A 22,175-nucleotide genomic window follows, 5' to 3' on the forward strand; every position below is an offset into this window, starting at 1 on the left:
GGTGGGAAGAGCGGCCCGGCCTTCCCGGACCGGGGGTCTGCGCCTTCAGCTGTCCCCGGCATGTGTGCGTCCCGCAGCCCCTCCGAGACGGCTGTCCTGACCTTGCGCCGCTTCTAAGAGCCGACAGCCGAGAAAGGAGTATGCCGCCCTGTTTTATTCTTAGATATCTCCTAGAAATACAGGCCGTGAAACACTGGGAATGCTGCGTGCGTACTGTCTGTGGTGAGAGATCAGAGATTCTTCCCTCTTCACCAGTTTAAAAGAAAAAAAGGTCATAAAAGTAATGGTTCTCATGGCAGAGCTTCACGATTACTGCATAGCAGAGTATCTGTCTCCAATGTTCCTCTTAACCAGCAGCAGTCATTCCACATAACAACAGCCAGTGTTAATTCACCCACAACACTTTTGCGTTTGTGCACGGGTCTCGATGTCTCCAAGGTGGTAGCTGATGAAACCACAGTTCTCAATGTCCCTGTTAGCAGGCCATCCACCAAACATTTCCACAGGCTGCAAGAAGAGGAAAGCACAGCATCTGAACATGAGCCATGGCAAGCCAAGGTGCTGGGGACTGAGAATCAGCACCTCGAGTCCATATCAACCATTAAGGCCAATGGCAAGTGTGAGGAAGAATTGGTCAAGGGTGTGGATCCCAGATCTGCAGCAGAAAAAGTGGAGGTGGGGCATAAAGAGGCAAGGCTAGGAGACTTGGATCTGTTGTCTCCCACAAGTAGGGTTCGATTCAGGGCTCACTTGGCTGGCAAGCCATACAAGGTGCATACCCTGGCCAGCCAGGTCCAGAAGTGCCTGCAGGACTGTGGCAGGACAGCTGGGCAGAGATCCCAGCAGGCCAGTTCTTCAGAAGGAGAGACTGTAGAAATTTGTGAGGAGAAGAGCAAAGCTTTCAAAAACTCCAGACTGGCATCCCTGGAGCAGAGGTCAAAGGGCCCACTGGAGGGGCCTGAGGGGCAGGAGGAGTATACAGAGCTGATGGAGGGTCATTCTGGCAGCCCAGACCGCACAGCAAAAGTTCTGTTCCAGAAGGAGATGATCAAGCGCAGGTAGCGCTGTGAGGAGTGTGATAAAGCCTTTCTGTGGCTCTGCCACCTCAAGAAGCACCACTTTGTCCATTGTGGCCACAAGCCCTTCCTGTACATGGAGTGTGGCAAGACCTATATTTCAGAGGGGAGCTTCGAGGCCCATGTGTTGGCCCACAAGTGCGCACGCAGTATGACAAGGCTTATGCGCTCCCTGAGTGACATGGTCATCATCCAGAAGTGGTGGAGGTTGAGACTGGGACCTGACTATCCCAGCCTGCTCATTACTAAAATGAGGTAAAAAGACAACAAAAAAACTAGCTCTCTTGTCTCTGTTACCAGAAGGCCCTGTGCTCGGCCCCAGGCAGAATTAGCAGTCTTGGGGGTAACTGCCTGTGTAAATGTGGGTCTTTGCAGTAGCTGCTCCTTGAAGCTGTGAGCCTACACATGCCACATGCCAGTCCTGGTGCAGGGAAGTCATTGGCTGTTGATGGGAATAATTTCTTAGAGAAGACACCCACAATGTTAATGAGCAGTGCTTCTGCTCCGCCTCTGTCACACTGTCAGTTGGTGACAGTGCCTTGTGGGGAAGGCAGGAAATGTCTCAAAGCAGTGACTTTGAACAATGCCTCCCTTTCATGATTTTTTAATTCTTGTTTTTCAACAAGGTGCTTTCCTGGGCTTTTACTCTTGGAGCTCAGCAACACTTCTGATCAAATATTTGAAGGTGATGCTCATGCCAGACATTACTGTAATCTTGTAATATGAAGACCATTTTTCACAATTAGCAGAAGCAAAGTCCTGCCATGGAGCTAGGGCTGAGTGTTCCTTCTCCACTCTCACCTGGTTTGCTTGCTGCCAGCTTCCTGGCCTTATGGTGACTGGACAGTCTGTCTGAGGACATGAAAAGGAGAGTTTTGTCTCACTGTGCAAATAGCATTATACAGTGCAATTTTCACTGTCCCCAGCTGAAAGATTTTCTCTTTCCTCTCTGGGTTCAAGTTGGGTTCATTAGTCTGTTTCCCTTGTTTCTTTTCTCACATACTTGATTCCTCTCTTCCACTTCTTTCCTTCTCCTGCACCAAAAAGCTAAAAGACAGCACCACCACAACTACACCCCAGTATTCCCTCTGCTCCATCTTCTTCAGTGCCTGTTTGTCAACTGAAGCATGCTGATGGAAATTGGTCCTGTTTCAGGAAGGAAGTGCATAGTTCCCAATGCCATGAACTTGACCTCAAAGGAAGAGACTGACAATACCAGACCTAACAGGTCTTTCAGACTTGCCCACTCTGCACTCTTTTTTCATGTGTTATACAAACACCACTTTCATTTGCTGCATCCTCAGTTTTAGCTGTTCTTGCTCTCTGTCTTGTGCCTCTCTAACATCTGCAATTCCCCCAAATTTTTTGTTTAGTGGCTTTAAATTCTCTGGGTTTCTTACGCCCACTGCATATAAAAGAGAAAGGACAGGGGAAACATCAGTAGCACAGTTTCCTCTTGGGGTTCTATGAATGCAGTCATGTGACACTCTGAAAAGTCATTCTTTGCGGTTTTCTACATTAAACTTTTTTTTTCCCCTAAACTTTTTTGACTGGTTTGCAGACAGAGTGCTACAGTCAGATCCATGACACTTTGATGTGAAGTGAGGATGGAAGGTGAATTCAAATGATAAACATTGGGTGTCTTTAACTATTTTCTTTAAAGTCAGGGGGCACATGAGCTGAGTCTTTACCCTGAGTGCTTGGAGCACAGGCATATGAGGGGGGCTCGTATTTGAAGCTGCAGTGCTTCCTACTGTTCCCTCTTTGGTGCCTATCCAAACTCAAATATTGACACAGTTGCAGAGTGTTCTTACTGGAGCTGGGCTTGTATGCTGTGTTTTGAAGCACATGCCCTCTGTCACATCAGAACTGGGAGAGAAAGGGGAGCAATGGGGGGGAAGGGAAGGGGAAAACCAAGGCCCCTATTTCTTGAACAGCTGACCTGCTTCTTTATTCTGAGGTAACAGGAGAGAAATAGTAGGAGCAATTATGAATTCAGAGGTCTTCACAGAAACATTGATCACCTAAGAGTTGATCTGAGTAGCTGGGGCAGGTCTGTGCTGTGCTGCACGTATCACTTGGTTGCAAGATAAACTCAGCTGACTAATCCTGACTGAGGAGCCCATAGGGGGACTCTGACTGGGCACCTGGTGATGGTGCCATGACTATGTCTTTGTCTTTATCTTAAAAACACCATGTTCTTATGTGAAAATCCTTTTGCTTGACAATAAAATGATGAATAAAGTTGTTTACTCCTTAAGAAAATCCTACAAAAGCCCTGAAGACCATAATGCTGGTGAACTTCAAAATGGATAGGATCTGTACAGGGTGCCATGGCCTGAGTAGATACTGTCCAATGCTGTATAGCTTGGTGTTTGCAGCATCTGAAGGGGTCTAGGATTATCTAATGTTCTACCATTTCTTGTATTTTTTAATTACTACATTGTGGGCTCTGAATGCCTTTCTTACTGGGATCCATAACAAACACTTGCACCAGTGCATTACATTTGGTGTAGGTGGCAGCATCCTGCTGAGAAACACCTTACTGAAAGAAGGATAGCAAGGAAAAGGATAGGTACCTGCTTGGTCCCATATGCTGGCATGGGCTTCACCAAGGCTTTGGGGTGCTGCTGCAGCACTCTGGGGTGACAAGTGCACAAATCTTTAGGATAATCGAGGTCCTTCATGCTGGCAGGGCTCACCGGCTATCAGGCATGCATGTGAACTTCAGTATTACACTTAAACTTCGCACCACATTCGGGGTTCAGCCCTTGGCCAACTTGTAAACTGGCTTAAAGCTGACCAAGGGGTTTGAACTAAAAGGCAGCAGCAGGCTACAAGGGAAGGGGATGATTCTCTGGGTCCTAAAGTCCTTCTGACTCAGCAGCTCCCCTGTCCTCAGGGGCAGGGGAACCCCTGTGTGAGGGGATGGGGTTTCATCTTTGTGATCGTATCCAAAGTGTTACTTTGATTAAACTGTGATCAAACTGTATAACTCACTTCAGGAACATATTGATAAATACCCCAACTATTGAACCAGCAAACTCTCCGTCATAGAGCAGACAAAGGCCCAAGAAAATGGGCCAAGGACAAACCTTCTATATTCTGCTCCCTGAAAGTTGTAAAAATACTTACATAGGAAAAAAAAAATTGCTAAAGGCTTTCTTCACTTAAAAAGAAGAGTCAACACATAGAGGGAAAGAGATCAAAACTCCCAGCTGTGTTAAAAGCCAGAACTGTGGGATGGTAAAGCTATGAATCTTAACTCTCTTGTCCTAAGAAAGAAAACAGCATCCATCATTCATGAGTGGGTGAAGGTAGAAAGGAAATGAAATGATAATGAGTTGCTTATATGAATGGTGAACAGGTGGAAGAGTTAAATGTTGAAGGGGTAGAAGTCAAAACCCCTGGAGAGGTGATAGCTTATGCATGCTGTGCTGCTGCAGAGGCTAACCATATGAGTGAGAGAAACAGAGAGGAGCCCTAGAAGCACATTACAGAACAGAAAAGGCCACAATGTGAAGAGTCAGCATCTCAAATTACTAACATTGTTGTAAGATACCAGAAGGGCTGGAAAATGTCCCAGGATGTAGTGAAAATCTCCAATTTACAAAGCACAACCAATGTAAAGAAATAGTAGACACTTAAGTGATGAATGTAACTGTGAGTAATCTAGAGACAAAAGGCTTCAGCAGTTATAGTTAACAACATAGTTGTCCTGATAAGTGGATTCGTCCTATGTCACAAGGAGAAAGAAGAACAGCAACTGGAAAAGAAGCAGCCAAATATAGTGACAGAATCATCAGTTTCAGTAAGGCTTCTATAAACAAGTGGTTAAGCAACAAAATGAATATAGGAACCAGAACAGAAGTAATACTAAAGAAAGATGGCATAGATAAGTATTGGAAGATATACATACCTCTCTGATAATCAAGCTTAACTGCCGTAGTGTAGCATTGCTTATTGTTAGCATTATATACTGCATGATACCATGAAAGGTGCTAACGCCTTTCCTTTAAAGGGAAGACAAGAAGATGTTAAAAATCTATGCATAACAATGTTGACTTAAGCTGCGGTGTAAGGGCTGCCTGGTTATTATAATAAGAGACAGAGAGAGATTCAGGAATGAAGAAAAGTGACTGAGAATATTGGAAACTGTTTGCGCCCCATCCCACAGCAAGGAGTGGAGGTGGCTGCTGTGTAGGACACGGCAGCACCTCTGACTTCACCACTCTTCCCAAACCTGTTTGTGCTTTGATGCCTCCTTCCTGTCCCTGCCTGTGCTCTTTGACTAAGTGCTGCTTCCCAGCTAAGTAACACGGGTTGTTTGTAGGGTTGTGTCTAATTTCAGAAACACTTCTCCACCCAAGTCGTCTCCACTCAGGGCATCCCAGCCATTCCCAAAAGTGTCTCACCAAAATCTCAAGGGGTGGAGCAAGTGTGTGGATGAGAACAGGAGACATTCTTAAATGAATGAGGGAGCCTCTGCAACTGCTCTTTGTACCAGTGGCCACAGAGTCATTCCTCAGCCACCCTAATGCTAATATTTGCACTCCTTCTATGGAGATAAACATCACAGATGTATCTGCTGCACAGAGGCTCAGCACAAAACATGCTCCCTGCTGGCAGAAAGCACTTTCATGCCATGTGGCTGTTCCTGAAATTACTCCCACTGGTTTTTTTTCACTCTGCCAATGTTCTGCTTGCTGTAGGAATCACTAGAGCTTTCCCAGCTCTGGTAGCGCAGTTCTTGACTTATTAACTGATGTCATGACATCCAAACCAGTCCTGCCTCTCTGCTCCTGGAAGCCCTTGTTTTCCTGTCTAGTTTGGGGTATGCTAGCTCCCTGCTTGTCAGAGCTTCTGTTTCCTTTTTGGATGTGCTTTAGTGTGTTCCACTGTGGGGGAATAAAATGGGAAGCCCAAACTTCATGCAGCTTCATCCTCCTCCGCTCAGCAGGGAATTGTAAGGCAGTGGGAAGTATGCACTGCCAAGGGCATTGCTGACCTAACTGGTTAAATTCCAAACGGGCTGTTAAAGGCACCCCTTCTACTCCTTTGGCATTGGTGAGGGAGAAGGGGGAGACAAACCCTATGTTCTGGTGCCAAAATAGCTGGGGCTGAGCTTGCTGATAACTGCAGGGAGAAAAGACAACTGAACTCTAGGGAGAAGTAGAGGGGCTTGCAGCTAAAGAGAGGAGGACTGAGAGTGGCTAAGGAGCTCTCTTGCTGCCTGCAAGGCTACTAGAGAAGAGGTCTCTGAGAAGAGTCAGCATGGTGGGGAGGCAGTGATGGTGCCAAGAGCTTCATGGGAGCAAGGTGAGGGAAAAGGAGAAAGCTCCTCTCCGTGCCAGCCCAAGTTCTCCGTGTGTCCTGGGACAAGCTTATCCTCTTGCTCCCCATGACATCTTCCCGGTTATTCAATAGGATGTTAATTAAGTAAGAAAATGAAGATGCTCTGAAGAGAGGGAGAGATGCCAAGAGAGAGGAGCCTCAGTCCCACTGTCCCTGACACACCACGACCTCTGTAGTCCTGTTTCTTCATTCTGGTTCAATATTAACCCAGCGGGGCTGTGACTCCACTTATTCTGCTTCCTTTGCAATTCCCCTGCAGCCAGGGCTGTACAGCATGGCACACACCAACACCAGCATACTGAAGGGCCTGCTCTTCTCCAGCCTTTTGCACCTCACATTGAGCCATGCTGGAGGTAAGACTCAATGGCAGAGGGAGAAGGACAGTACTAGTGGGTGACAGCAGGAAGAAAGATGGGATTATTTCTTTCCAGGGGTAAAGCAGGTGGCAGGTTTTCTTGGTAAGTCAGGAGACCTGCTAAAAGCTTGAAGTTGAAATCAAAAGGGTGCTGAGAGTGGAGTGAGCATAGGATGATGCAACCAGCATCTGTCAGCTGGTGACAACAGCGTAGTGGACTTTTTGGGTGGCCTGGGAAATGGCAGGGGACAGAATATGGCTCAGTCCAGGATCATGTGTAACACAACTGTGGGACTTTTGGGGATAGAATTCCTCAGCTGAGCTGGGTGGCTTCAATTCTCCATTGCCTCCCCAGCTGTTCCTTATCACAGCTTTAGGTCATACAGAGTATGCCGCCTTCCTGCTTACTGCTCCTTTTATGAGAGCCTCTAATTCATCTGTCTTTTCTTAGTATGATGCCCTACTGTGTGGGGGATGAACCTGTTTACAGGTCTCAAATCACGGTCTCTGAACACGAAGATGGAACCAGGCTGTGCTTATCGCAGTGGTCTGAGGCTGGAAAGACATAAATACAGTGGCTGCAGGGACAGTAGCAGGCTCAAAGCAAATAAGCCTCTACCTAACTGCAAATCAGCAGAGCAGCTTTGCTGAGGAAGCACAGGATTCCTTTCACTTCTGTTACCTAAGTGACAGATGAATTACAGAGAGCCTGCTCTGATCATCAGGTGTACACAAGACAGGGCTTCTCCTCCTATATGGTGCACTGTGGGAGGCTGGGCTGTGGGATCACTACATCAACCATGCTTGTGGTTTTTGGAAACTGCAAGGGGAGACAAAGGGGCCTTCCAGCTGCAGGCAGCCCTTTGACTGGCAATATTCTGACCCGGTAGTTTTCCTGGAAAAGGGGCAGGCACTGTCACTGCTCAAGCGCCCACGACGTGCCAACAAGGGATTTCTAGAAGAGATGCTTAAGGGAAACCTGGAGCGAGAGTGCCTGGAGGAGACATGCAGTTATGAGGAGGCTTTTGAAGCCCTTGAATCCACCGATCAGACGGTATGTATAGGTGTTCCCAAGGAAACATTCCCTCAGCCAGCCTCTGTAGTGAGAGACCAGCAGATCACACACACAGCCAGGGACTCAGTTCTGTGAACCAAAGATGAGGCTGGTGTGTGTGGGCCCCAAGGAGAGCTCAGGCTTTCTTAGGGAGCTTTGCTCCTGGAGACACTCCAGGGAATGCAGCTCAAAGCTCAGGTTGCTTTTCTTCCCTCTCTTTGCATGAACTGAAGAGAGCCTTCCCATGGGTCCGGAGTAGCATCTTCTACTAGCTCAGCATGGTGCCTCACACATGTGAGCTGCCAAAGTCCCAGACACTCACAGAAGAGCTGGCTTGGCAGCCAAACACTGAGTGCAGATGCCTCGAACTCCTTTGAGCTGAAGCCTTAGCACATCCTGTCCCCTTTTCTGGTTTCCAAACTCACTCTACTAAATTTGTGCTGCATCCTTTTGGGATTTGCTCCTAGCCCCAAGGCCGGTGTCCATGCTGAATTCCACACCCAAGAATACAACAGATAAACAGTTAGGAGCCTAAGCCAACAAGACACCACCTCTGTGGAGTACTTCTAAAGCAATCAGACCCAGGCTGCACAGGAGAGACGTAGATCTAAACAGCTGACCTACATGTGATCTGTGGACTTAGAAGTTCTAGGTTCAGCTGCTTGGATATCTGCACTGTAGCCCACTGCACTGTAGAAGGCGTTGCTTTCTCTGCAGGTTGATGAAGGTTGTAAGCATCTTTAATCTCTTTAGAAAAAACAGTACTCTCTTAATCCTGAGCCTGATGCATGGGAATGTGGTTTTGTATCAGATTTTTTGCTTTGTTGAACTCTGTATTAATTAGTATAAACAGAGCTATGTTAGTCTTTCCTTTTGTTGTAATGGGGCATTCTCTTACTGGTTTGAATTGCAGTAGCCAAGCAAGGTCTGATGTTCTCTGTCTCTAAATACATATTTTTCTAATTGTTTTTTTTCTTTTTTTTACAGGAGGCATTTTGGTCAAAATACCAAGGTAAGTTGTTTCAAGTCCTGCAGGCACTGTACTGTCTCTTAGGATGCACTGTCCCATCCTGGAGAGAGTGGCTCTTTCAAGAGCTCACTTTCTGGGCAAAGCACTTGTGTTTTGTCTCTAGATGATAAACTGATTCAAATTATGATGCTTATTTGGATTCCTTTCATATGTGTTTCTTTTTTCTGATTTTGCTAGTATGTCAGGGCCAGAGAATGACCAGGACAGTTCTGGATGCTTGTCTAGAAGGTATGAAATTCATGCTGACCTCAATCTCCCAGATACAGTGAGTGCCAGGAACTTGCTTCCTGCAGAGCTTGTACAGGAAAAAAAATAATCTAAAGTTGGAGAAGCCATACAATTATAAAGAAAAATATCAGGAGGGGAATTTGAATTCTTTCTTCCTCTTTATTTCCCCACTAACAATTTCACAAACAGCCTGACCTGCACACTGAAACAGCGTGGGGTAAATATCCTTTTCCTTGTGACACAGTCAGGTGCAGCCTAAGGTGAGCAGCCTCTCAGAAGGGCTCTGAGCCAAAGCAAAGCACAGACCCTCAGGGATAGCTCCCTCTGATGAGGCAGAGAGAGCTTAGGCTGTGTGCTCTTCTCATAGGAAGAGGATGACTGTGCTTGTGCAGGCTTCTGCACACAGCAAAAGCTAAAGGGATATGAGGGATGGTACCTCTGACCTTGAAAATGCAACATCCAGTCCCATTGACCCTGGCTTACACCATGTTGGGATTTTGACAGGTGACTGCTCCCTTGGGCTGGGCCAGAACTATCGGGGAACAATTAGCTACACCAAATCAGGGATTGAATGTCAAGTGTGGACAAGCAAATATCCACATATTCCTAAGTAAGTTTATCTCCTGCATACCCCTAAAGGGTTCTCCAAGGTGTCCTTCCTTCCTTCCTAGCCTAACCAGCTTTTTTCTCATAGATTTAATGCCACCATTTATCCCAATCTCATTGAGAACTACTGCAGGAACCCAGACAACAACTCAGAAGGCCCGTGGTGCTACACCCGAGACCCAACAGTGGAACGGGAGGAGTGTCCTGTCCCAGTGTGTGGTATGCCTCAGCACTACACTCCAGAACACCTTTCACTCACAGCAAACACTGCACTGAGACTGATACTAAATCAGTCAAGGAGAGGGTTAGGAGGGAGGGAGCTTACATGAACAGAGGTTAGTAGAAGTAGAGAAGCTGTATCTTAAAGGATAAAGCAGCTGAGGAAGAAAAGTTATTGAGTTGCTCATACATAATATGCTGTTTTCTCTAGACTACTTTAATCCAAATCTAAGTTAAATCCAGTGTCAGGAGTCCCCTGGAATCTACTACAGTTTTTTATAGTCAGAGTCATCCCAAAATCCCGGCTCAGTTGCCTCTAATTTGTGACAGCCATGAGTCATACTGTTTTTTGGTCTGAATTCCCACCTTTAGGACAAAATAACTACAGGTTGTGCTTAACTGTCTGCCTTAACATTCACTTCTGTGGAGGCATGCAGTGTAATACCCACAAACTCAAGAAAAGAGAAGATGCCCTTCTCTTTTCATTGCACTTGACTCCCCCTACACTAATACGTTCCCATTTCCCCCCCCAGTGCAGAGCTGTCTCCCCTGGGACTTGGCCTCTGTCTCAGAAGAACTGGTAGAAAGCAGAGAAGCTTCTCACAGCAGAAGTGTCTCTTCCAAAAGCAGAGACTAAAGGCAACAACCCTAAGTGAAAGTCGGAGAGGTCAGCAACCATTTTGACCGTGGGGCATTCTGAAGTTTTAAAAGCCTGGTCATACTTGTCATAGTGGTCTGCAGTATGACAAACTGAAAAGAGATACTGCTCTGCTTTGAGGCAATCAGGCATCTGTACTATCTCTGTTCACTAGTTTCTGACCTACAGTAGCTTACAGTTACACTTACATGTGCATGGATATGGCAGGACTAAAAAAGCCTTGGCTTTGTGCACAGTTCTTTTGTAATCATAGTGACACAAGTCAATCAAACAGAAGCAGCCTCACTGATTAGGGTGAATGCTACTTGCTCAGTGGCTGTTGTGCCCCAGGATGAATAGTCAAACAGGGGGGTCTCTCCCCCTGTGCACAAGGAGAAGGCAGCTTGAGGTCAAGCAACTGCCACAGGACAGATTATTGGGTGTCCACTCCCTCAGGAAATGCTGCTTAAAGTTTGCAGCCATTAGAACACTTGAAAGAAAAAGTGTGGAAAGTCTTGCAGGAAAATTTTTCACTTATCATTAGATTTAGAAACACTGGCAAAAGTAAAATTTTGCCATTTTAGTAGCATATCACAGTAAAAAGCTCCCCCAAATATGGCCTAGTTATTATGCATTTGCGTATAAGGTTCTAATACAGCAGTATTATGATGCTTGGAGGCACCTACCTATCCCTTGAGCTGATTCTCAAAGATGCCCAGAAATGAACACAATATTGTTCCTCACATCTTAGTGACAAAGAAAAGTGTGATGAATAGTGCCAGTTTCACCTCACCTACTGTTGAGCCACCTGACACTGCAATATTTTAGAGGGCCACCACATGCATGGGAGCACAGGAGGAGCTCCCAAACGTAATGGGATGCCCATGGAACTCTAGGCTTTTGTAAAGGGGCACTGGTGCAATTCACTAACAGTACTTCTAAGTGCAAAGCTATGGCTTAAATCACAGCTCTCTGTCTTTCTAGGTGAAGAAAGGACAACAGTTCCATTTACTCCTCGAGTCACACCACCTCCCCCAGAGGAGCCTTGTGAACAAGAGAAAGGCATGCTTTACACAGGGACCCTCTCAGTCACTGTGTCTGGAGCTAAGTGTCTGCCGTGGAACTCTGAGAAAGCCAAAGAGGTGCTCCATGGAAAGCACCTTGACCCAGAGGTGAAGCTGCTGGAGAATTACTGTCGGAATCCAGACAGAGACGATGAGGGTGTCTGGTGTGTCACGGATGAACCACCCTACTTTGACTATTGCGATCTGCACTACTGCGGTGAGAAGTCTGCATAGGTTTGGGTAGGCACACTTGTGAGGCAGCAGCAAATAGAACCAGTACATGCCACTAGGGTGAAGTGCTTGATCTGGGAGGTGTAGACAAGGATGTACATGCACCATGTACGTCGGAGTCCTGTTTGTCCAAATATAACATGTACTAACCTGCCTTAGGTACACAGTGCTGTTATGTGTCTCACGGGTTCTCTTCTCCCTGAAAACTCACAATGGTGGACAAGGAACATTAAAAAGAGCAGTGGTTTTAAAACATCATTCCTTCATCAGACTCACTGTGTGTAGAAAGGAACATTTACATTGATGATAATTATGGAAACTACAGCTAAGCCTTTTACCATGTTTGTCTTTCCATCTCTCTCAGACAGCTTGCTAGAGGAGGAGAACGTAGAGGGGGAGGGAATATCAGGACGTTCTACTCATCCTCAAGAGTTCAGAACCTTCTTTGATGACAAAACTTTCGGTTCAGGCGAAGCAGGTGAGCAAAAACTCTAGAAACAGCATCACAGTTCGTAGAAAGGCTGTAGCTTCTTCCCACAGAGCACTCACTGTTCCTCAGAAACATCAGATAGACAAATGCTGTTAAAAGCAGGGGAAGGTATTGAAATTCCTTGAAGAACTCTCAGAAGTCAATATCTAGTTACAATCATGGAGCTAGTGAGCACTTCCTTCCTAGGATCTTCCAGCTTAGCATGATGACTGCAAAGGACAGTTCTCCATGGTGAATCAGGTAAGTAACAAAGCCAGATGCCTACTTTTTCAGACTGTGGCACTCGTCCTTTATTTGAGAAGAAGAAGGTAACGGACAAAAGTGAGAAGGAGCTGTTGGAGTCCTACATGGGAGGCAGAGTTGTCCATGGAGATGACGCAGAAGTTGGCAGCTCCCCCTGGTAAGTATTATCTTTGCATAGTCTTTCATAAGGAATTGTGTCTTCCTTCTCTCCAGCTCAAGAAAGTAGAAATAAAAGGGCTTTCTTATCTCAGGCAGCACGCACACATTATAGATTCTTATCAAAACTTCTCCAAGTGGTTGATAGGGCAGTAGTAACATAGCTGGAAAGAAACTCACCTCTTGAGCTAAGTACTCAACCACCTGGGAAAGAAAGAGTGCTGGTGTGTTTCATCTTTCTCTCTTCCTCTTTCCAGCATTGCTGGAGCAGAAAGGATGAGGAACCTCTCTAGATGAAAGAAATGGGGTAATTGGCCTACTACACAGAACATACGTGTCCAGGGAAGACTTGCTACAGAGCCACTTATGCAGTTCTCTTTGCCAGTACAGTGCAATGCTCTTCCCTGCTCACTGCAAATTCTGCACTTTCCACATGACACTGGGACCTGTTCAGCCAGCCATATCTTTAGTCCTGCTAAGTCTTCCTCCTCCTCATCTCTCAGGCAGGTGATGCTCTACAAAAAGACTCCTCAGGAGCTGCTCTGTGGTGCCAGCCTCATCAGTGACAGCTGGATCCTGACTGCTGCTCATTGTATTTATTACCCACCATGGGACAAGAACTTAACTACAAACGACATCTTGGTGCGGATTGGCAAGCACGTAAGGACAAAGTAAGAGTCTGGATGAAGTGAGAGTGAACTAGTCTTCCTCTTGGAGTAATGAGATACAGTTCAGTATCCAAGGAAATATCACACCAATGTCACATGTCTCTCAATAAAGGGATCTAATAGGGCTGTCATTTGCTGCTCTTGCTGATCCTAAAGATTAAAGGGAGGGCAGAAGCATGGGAAGCCTAAAGGGGTGCTCCAATGTAAAGACAGCATTGTCTCAGAGGTTACAAAGCACCTGAGAGTATCACGAACCCCAGAAGACTCTTAGTTGCTACTGTACAGCAAGTTCTTTCCTTCATAACTATTTCAGATATGAAAAGAATAAAGAGAAGATTGCTCTGTTGGATAAAATCATCATCCATCCTAAGTACAACTGGAAAGAGAACATGGACCGAGACATTGCACTCATGCACTTAAGGAGACCTGTCATCTTTAGTGACTACATCCATCCTGTCTGCCTGCCTACCAAAGAGGTCGTGCAGAGGTGAGGAGACTGTCCTACAGTCCTAAAAATACAGGCTACAAAAGCCATCTCTAGTCTTTAAAAAAAAAAAAAAGACAGAAAAAGATGACTTATCAAGGCTATTTGCAGCAAGAGAGCCAGATAGGAAAAAGCTGTTACAAAACATTTGATTATATTCATGCATCCTTCCACAGGCTGATGCTGGCAGGCTACAAAGGGCGGGTAACTGGCTGGGGAAACTTGAAAGAAACATGGGCCACTAGCCCCAGCAACCTGCCCACAGTTCTGCAACAGCTCAATGTGCCCATTGTAGACCAAAGTATCTGCAGGGATTCCACCAAAATTAAAGTCACTGACAACATGTTTTGTGCAGGTAAGTAGCACTGGAGACAGAGGTACAACTTGCTAGAGAAGACGAGGGCTCTGAGCTCCTGGTGGGGCTCATGCAGCAAGGTTACTTTCTGATAGATTTGCAAATGCCTTCCGCAAAGAATAACCTCCCTGTGATAAGAACTTTCTCAGCTCTCAGAAAACATAAAGTCTGTAGAACTTAAAGCTATGAATGAAGTTTGTAACACCAAGCTGTGTCAGGCACTAATCTAATGGCACCAGGTATCAGCAGCAGCTGATTCAGTGGAGAACTAAGCATACATAAAATTATCTTTTCATCAGTACATAGAACAATTCAGTGACTTCCTAAATTAAAGGCTGCACACCCATTATCCTGTCTACTAGCTTGTCTCAATGTTCTGGAGCCCATTCATACTTATGCCTGCAAATTTTGTGGCAACAGGCTCCCACCTTCCTAAATCTCTTCTGGCCCTATACCCTTTTTCAGTGAGAAGGGAAGTAGACACAGAATTCAAGATATCAAAAGACTGTGGGTTTATGTAAGAGTTTAACAGTTCCTGCTGTATTCTTTATTTGTGCAGACTTTATCAGTTCCTACAAGCAAACCTCCAGTGATCTCTGAATAAGTTTGTGCTGCTTGCATGTAAGCGCATGTGATTGCTTGAGTTAGGATGGAAGCCAATTTCATGAGTGTGCTGAAAATACACTGGTCTTATGGTTTCTTTTTCTAGACAGCATTCTTGAAAAACAGCTGAGATGCAGACATACAGAAAAAAAGGGAGACAGAGGTGATGGGAAAATGCAAAGATACTGTCTAGTTCATCAGGAATGAAAGTGAAATCCTGTTCCTCTTCATAGTGAGACTTTAGGAAGACAGCTGGGGGAGAGGAGAAACAGAGCTTGCAGTGACAGGAAGGTGAAAGTGAGGACAGCAACATACCTCTGTAGTAAACAGAATGATAGAAAAGGACACATGGAGTATTACAAATAAGTTTCTGAGACGAGAAAAGCACAGCAGCTCAAGCTACAGCTGTTGAACACAGTGGCAACTGACAGGGCTATCCTCATTAATAAAACAGGAATGAGAGCAGAGAGGGTGAATTCAGGAATGTTGCAAAGACAAAAGCAGAGTTAGCTGTTTTACATATAAATTTAGAAAACTGCTTTGTTTTTTTATTAAGTCCAAGTTGGCTGGAGTAGCAAACAATCTATCTCATGGGTCTCAGAAAATTTATGCAACTTCAAGGAAAAGATGGCCAACGCCAGCCACTTCCCCTACAGTCAAATGTCTGACTTTTTTCTTGGCTGTAGGTTACAGTCCTGAAGACTCAAAGAGAGGAGATGCCTGTGAAGGGGACAGTGGGGGACCTTTTGTAATGAAGGTATGTTCAACAAGCTCAAGCTCGTAAGACATAGAGAGCTTGGTTTGTGTTATGCTGAACTTTCATAACAGTCTAAAAGACAGCAGCAGAGGTGGAGACTGCTGAGTGGCTGAAGCAAACCCAGCTCGTGTCCAAGCTGAATCCTGGAGACGAATCCTGCAGTCAGCCAGCCCCACTTCTATACTGAGCTCTCAGCAGATATAGAGATCAGCTGCAGAATGCATGACTGATGGCCAATTCTTACTTACAGGTTTAAGAGTAGAGACAAAATGACTCCAACAAATTCTGTTGGAGATGCCAGTCTGAATCCCAAAGCAGTATCCTTCATTAAAGAGGCTGGGGTGCATACAAGGTTTAGATCTGAAAGGGCAACAAAGCTGCTAGAAAATCTAGAGCACAAGTCCTATGAGGAGTAGCTGAGGAAGGGGGGGGTTATTTAGCCTGGAGAAAAGGAGGCTCAGGGGTGACCTTATCACTCTCTACAACTACCTGGAAGGAGGATTGTAACAAGGTGGGGGTTAGCCTTTTCTCCCAGAGAACTACCAACAGGACAAGAGGAAATGGCCTCAAGCTGTGCCAGGGGAGGTTGAGGTTGGACATTAGGAGTAATTTCTTCACTGAAAGGGTGCTTTAGCATGGGAAAGGGCTGCCCATGCAAGTGGTAGCATCACTGGTAGTGTTCAAGAAATGACCAGACTTTGAACTTAGTGCTATGGTTTAGTTGGTAGGGTGGTGTTCGGTCAAAGGTTGGGCTTGATCTTGGAGGTCTTTTCCAACCTTAATGATTCCATGATTCTATTAAAGTCTCTTGGCTCCTTGTGTCAATCCCATTTTTTTATTTGCTTTAGAACCCAGATGACAACCGTTGGTATCAAGTGGGAATAGTTTCATGGGGAGAAGGATGTGACCGAGATGGCAAATATGGATTTTACACCCATGTATTTCGCCTGAAAAAGTGGATGCGAAAAGCCATTGACAAATACGGGCGATAGTTGAAGCATTTACCTTGCTTGCTCTCAGACTTGCTACAATGCTCCACTTAAAAACATAAGCACAGAAGATCCTGAAGTAAAAGTTATATCCTTACAACTTGACAAAGGAAAGTCTTATCCTTCAAAAATAAAAGCTCTTAAACCCATTCTCTTCCTTTTGTTCATGCTGAGTTTAGTTGCACTTGGATCTAAGCCATAACAGTAGCCAGGAGTAACATAGCACTGGCTATATTGCTAATTACCTTTTGTGCTTCAAATTCTCCTCCCTTCCATCAGCTATAATCAACAGATTATGGACCTGAGAAGATGGCCTTGGCAGGAACAGCAAGCACAACTGTGCCCTCATGCACTGTCCATTTTCTCCCTTCAAGACAACTCATTTTCTGTTCTAGATTTTGAACCAAGAACGTACCAGAGATAAGCACCCGATGGTAACTGTGGCATTACACAAAACACCAGTGTCAAAAGAAAAGCCATAAAGACATTGTTCTCAGCTACAACAGCAGGCAACAAATACCAGCACCACTGTGCAATTCACCCTGCAAAGGAATATGGGCTTCAATATGTTAAGCAGCACTTCCACTAACTTTCTACATAGCAGGTCCTGCTGGGCCCTCATTGTGTATTTTCCACCTGCATAGCAAGATTCAGAAGGAACCAATTCATGCATTGTCAAAGGGCCTCCAAAGGAATCATCCTGCACTATACTTATTTGCTTGTCTTATAGAGGCTGTTTAGGGATCTCTCCCAAAAGAAGCATCAGTTCTTTCATAAACTTTTAGCAGCAATTTGTGGACTGCTGAGGACCCAGCAGTACAGCAGTAAACACATTCTTGGCTAGCCAACTTGTTCAGCCCAATTTTCTCTTAAAGCAATCATGAGATTTGAAAACTCTCCTTGCTCTCTATGGCACCTCATTCCTGAACTCCTCGCTCATAATGCCATTAAGGCACAGAAACTGGCAACGGTGAAATTAGTTGTTCTAAAAAAACAGTTATTGATATTAGTGCCTGGCCACCTCCTTTAAGATGGCTCATGTGGGAAACAACTTGAAGTAGCCCAATTTCATTGCCCTAATAAAGCACAAAACCCAACCTCTTAATGACATCTGAGGAATGAAATCTCAAGAGCTCATGTTCCACGACTGTTTAAAGTCATTGATAACCACAGGCACAAGACACTGAAAATGTTTAGCCCTTCTAATGTTTAAAGGCTCACCCTTTCACTACTATCCAATTATCTGTGACAAATTGCATATTTAAGAGGGGAACCAGGACCACAGAGTTTCTGGAATGAGTCACTGTTCATATTGACTTGTTACAAACAATACAGAGGAATAATTTTTAAAAGTCAGTTTAATGTTATTTAAATATTGTCTGGGCTAAAGATTAGGCTTTATTAATTTGTGTGCACAAGTTTTAGTTCAGAACTCCCGGGATATTGAGTCCAACCAAACACTACAGAGACACAGGGCAAAAACTCATTCAGAAAAAGAAACTATATCTTCTGCTACTCAATTTTCCTGTATTTCACTTCCAATTCAGCTTTAAACTTAAAATAGTTTTTACAGGTTTGCAGGCATTGCTGTTTTAACATCCTGAGCTAATTAACAAACAGTTCTTCAGAATGTCTGCTGGATATGGTAAAGGAACATATGGATTAATTTAAATGTCACTAAGTTTCAGAGAGCAGCTAGTAATTGAGAGGTAGTGGCAGTAACTAGTGCCAGCCAACACAAACTGTTCAAAAACTGCCCCAGGTAAAGTGCACAAAACTCAGCACTTACCAATAAGGGCCAACCTCCACTTGTAACAGAGCTCTGTTCCACAAGAAAGTGCATGCCCATTTCAGGTTATGAGAGGAGACTGAGACTACTAAATCAAGGTAGTGGAGCAAGGAATGGCATCATATCAATTAACACAGGATGGAGAACGCTCTCAAGTCACCTGCTATTGCAGTGTGCAAACTCATCATAAGCACCAAGCAGCAATACATCAATTGCAACCCCAGCCTAGGGGTCCTGTGAAAGTTTTCAGACATTTGCAGAAGCTCTGGCATAGATCTGTTGTACAAGTACTAATTTAAAGCCACATTTTTACTGTAATCAGGCAAGGCAGTTTCAGTAATGGCCTAATGCAGAGACTGCTGGTGCACAGAGCAAACAACAAAAGCAGCAGTTACATGGAACAGATTAAAATATAGAGCAGAAGTGTGCTATTTTAAGCCTGCCTGTCCAACTCTTTAATAACTCTGTTCTAGCTACAGAACAGATGTGCAATGTATGCTTCACAACCAGTTCTCACATGGAAGTGCAGTAGTAAGGTCAAAACACATCACCTCCCTAGAAATGAAAGGGCTAGAAAGGATACACAGTGTGCCTGTCTTCATCTTCATATTTGTAGTTTCTGAAAAAGGCTAATTACTCTCAAAAAAAAAAAAAAGAAGTGGTTACAGCTTTTTCAGACTAGCCCTACTAGGTGTCTTAGTTACACAAACTAGTAGAGTTTGCTGACATCAGATGTTTAAGAGCAAAAAGAATGTAGTGGTGAGGTCTACCTGCAAGAGGAAGACTGCTTAACCAAATGAGTTCAGGATGAATGAGCCCACTGACTGTACATCACTGCTAGTCTATTCCATACCAACAGCAGCAGGCTCCCTCAAAGAAAGCTCCCTCAGCTGGGACTATGATTAATCTGGCTAAAAAGGCATCACAAGGACTAGATAATTTAAAATAAGCATTTCAGCAAACTAAATAGTCTCAAGTTACAGAAACATACTCCAAAACATAAAAAAGGAACTACATAAAAATGCACTACTGCTCATAGAAGAGTGCAGTCTCAGGACTGCACCCAAAGACAGTATATTTCCACTCATCTTCCTTATCATGTATCCAAATCCCAAGGTTCGTGTCAAGAATAGCTTAGTTCAGTTTCTAGATGCCCAGTCACTAACATTCAGGAATACAGAGTGACCTATAACCAGCAGTTGCTGCTGTTCCTACAGAGGCTGGTATAGTTAATGCAAACTTTATTTACAAAAGACACTTAAATTAGTTACTTCATGCCATGTGTCCATACAGAATCAACAGTTCAAGGATTACATGGAGAAGAATTCACAAAATTAAAAGTGAAATCACTAAAGATCTTCTAAGAGTTAAGAACTAGGAAAAAATCTTAAAGACAATTTTACAAATAAAAACCCCAAGTTATGAGAAACTAGTGTGAGCAGGATGGTTGTTTACAGGTCTGTACACTAAAACTAATACACAGACAGCCTTCTATTGTCAAAGAGATGCTCACTGAGAAGCAGAGTATGTACAAATACTTGTGCCACAATGACTCAACCCCCCAAAATCCACTGTATTATACATAAACCAGTTTGTATACATTAGGCCTAAACGAGGCCATTTAACTATGAAGACTTCTAGTTTAGTAAACTAAAGCTGAAGACAGCCCCAAGCAACAGCATTGCTTCTCTATTTGCGACTGCTTTTTATTCTCTCCAATCTTTTTTTCAAGTCATCAATATTGGCTGCTGCAGAAGAGGGTGAAGCCAGAGTAGTTCCAATGCCAGAGGAATGAGTCTGATTGCAGTCCAGGTCCAGGTGTTGGTACTGCTCCCGGGACTCACGGAGCTGGGAGAGCTTACTGTGAAGCATATCTGTAGAGGATGCAACTGTAGGGAGTGTAGGTTTAGAGAGCAGAGACGTCAGAGGGGGTCTGTCTTCCTGCTACGAGGGGGGAAAGTGAAGTGTTAAGACATATAGTGGTAAATGCTATATAAGTACAAATCATAATCAATAGATTTTCATCTTCACAGGAAACAGTGAAAACAGAGGAAACAGAAGGACCACTACAACACAAGTGAATCTGGAGCAATAAAGTCAGAACGGTGCAAAGCTAACTAAAATACTCAATTCTTATCATTTGAGTAGTTAATATTTAACTTCATGTCAGTAGGGACACAAAGGAACTACAGTCTTTAAAGATCAAAAAATTCACTGCAGACCAGTGTTTTACTGAGACAGACTGCCAGTCTTAAACAGCCTGAATTCTAACACCACAAGTACAAAGTCCATGCCTATGTGCAGTACCAACAGGTAATGAGTTTTCTGGAGGAATGAGAAGAGGAAACTTGAATTAATTGGCAAGATGGACCCTGCCAAAGACTTAAAATGTCAATTCACTGTTCTTTTACTGATTGATATTTCCACCAGAGTTATTTACCTTGTTACTATCATCTAGGAAATATTTCCCCTCCTGTGAACTGATATGCAAGTTAAAACAGTGATGTACCTTGATAATTATTCCTAGAGTGAACATTACTTCTCACCTGGCCCAGTGCAAATTTCAGTAACTGGCACTAGATTCCTAGCACATAGATCACTGCACTGTAAGAGATTTTGGTCCACAGTTTCCGATACCAAGCTCATTCCACATTTCTGTGCCTCAGTATTCATACACCCCAAATATATACAACTTCAAATTAATTCAGCTCTTATTGTTGTTTCACAGCAGAAAGATCTAGAATTTCCACATCATTCAACTCAGAGGTCAATATATGTTAGTTTTTAGAGAACAGTAGTTATTTGAACCTTTCTGAGACTCAACTACCCAGCAAGTGAAGATACCAAACTACAGGGTTGTAGAAACAACCTGCATGCACACCAGTACTGCAGACAGAGTGGACTGAAACTTAAGCCTACTTGGCCAAGTAATGCGTTTAAAGCCATTTACACTAGGCACAGCGACATGCATTGAGTAACTAGGACATGCACTATAATGAAAGATCATAAATTCTGATTAGAATCTGACTTTGGCAGAGAAATCAATTTGAATTCTTTAAAACAGAAGTACAAATCAAGTTCCTTTCCTGGAGATTTACAAGAGTTGTCAAGTACAATACCTTTGCGTTGTCAAGGCCACAACGCTGCCTGAGGATTTTTAGTCTTTCCAAATAAACTGAAGGCCCCACTTCCTCCCCATTTGTGTTTCCTATAGAGGAAGATACAGTGTGGGTAGACACAGGAACACATGTTCCTTCCATCTGAGAAGAAATTCCTGGAGGATGAGGGGAAGGAAGGAAGAAAAGTTAAAACCAATTAAAAACATCAAAAAAGAGTAAGCCTCTTGGTCAGTTCCTTGAAACAAGATGCAATGAATGAAGAACTAACCAATATATAAACTACCAAGCTATTTGCGTTTGCTAGTATAGACATATCAGCACTTCCAATTCCTTGCAAGAGTGACGACTGAAAACCAAGAAAAGAAATGGAGAAATTTAAGAAGTGGCTGCAGAGCAGCTCCAGGAGTGCTGAGGTCGACAGCTGAAGACAACAGTGGGGAGAGAGGAAGATGCTGATGTGGATCAGCAGTAACCAACCACAACATCTGACAGAATGAACTCAGCAATTGGCAGGATGGGACATACTCGAAGTCTTCTGTCTTTTTCTAGTTTAGTACCACTTTTGGGTTTAACACTGATCCTAACTCCTCTTTACTTCATTTGTGTAACTTAAAGCTTTTTCTTCCAGTTCAGTCTCAAAGAGCTATTTCTGGAAGGCACATAGCAA

At 44.1% G+C, this 22,175-nt stretch overlaps 2 protein-coding genes across 6 annotated transcripts in view; one reads left to right on the top strand and one right to left on the bottom strand.

Annotated features, from left to right (window-relative positions):
• Nucleotides 1–6,652: 6,652 nt before the first annotated feature.
• F2 (coagulation factor II, thrombin) lies at nucleotides 6,653–16,749 on the top strand. 3 transcript variants are annotated; one of them, XM_027641947.1, is made up of 14 exons: nucleotides 6,653–6,784; nucleotides 7,677–7,840; nucleotides 8,828–8,852; nucleotides 9,048–9,098; nucleotides 9,603–9,708; nucleotides 9,793–9,923; nucleotides 11,545–11,841; nucleotides 12,220–12,333; nucleotides 12,619–12,745; nucleotides 13,248–13,415; nucleotides 13,726–13,899; nucleotides 14,073–14,251; nucleotides 15,541–15,611; nucleotides 16,460–16,749. In XM_027641947.1, the coding sequence occupies exons 1-14, from the start codon at nucleotides 6,706–6,708 to the stop codon at nucleotides 16,601–16,603; spliced, it is 1,830 nt and encodes a 609-aa protein (XP_027497748.1). In that variant the 5' UTR covers nucleotides 6,653–6,705; the 3' UTR covers nucleotides 16,604–16,749. The 3 variants fall into 3 exon arrangements, with proteins under 3 accessions (XP_027497748.1, XP_027497747.1, XP_027497749.1); XM_027641946.1 differs by having other exon boundaries at nucleotides 6,660–6,784; nucleotides 7,674–7,840; XM_027641948.1 differs by lacking the exon at nucleotides 7,677–7,840 and having other exon boundaries at nucleotides 6,718–6,784.
• Nucleotides 16,750–17,940: 1,191 nt separating this feature from the next.
• Nucleotides 17,941–22,175, bottom strand: part of CKAP5 (cytoskeleton associated protein 5) — a 55,956-nt gene continuing 51,721 nt past the window's right edge. Inside the window, exons 44-45 of one of the 3 annotated variants that reach the window (XM_027641945.1) lie at nucleotides 21,509–21,597; nucleotides 17,941–20,333 (exon numbers count right to left, since the gene is read on the bottom strand). In XM_027641945.1, coding sequence (XP_027497746.1) covers nucleotides 20,079–20,333; nucleotides 21,509–21,597 — 344 coding nt within the window. In that variant the 3' untranslated portion in view covers nucleotides 17,941–20,078. Of the gene's footprint in view, nucleotides 20,334–21,508; nucleotides 21,664–22,175 lie in introns of all 3 variants that reach the window. The other 2 variants (XM_027641943.1, XM_027641944.1) reach the window with 2 other exon arrangements.

The sequence above is a fragment of the Corapipo altera genome, unplaced genomic scaffold (genome assembly GCF_003945725.1).
Source record: "Corapipo altera isolate COAL_440 unplaced genomic scaffold, ASM394572v1 23b, whole genome shotgun sequence".
Taxonomy (NCBI): domain Eukaryota; kingdom Metazoa; phylum Chordata; class Aves; order Passeriformes; family Pipridae; genus Corapipo; species Corapipo altera.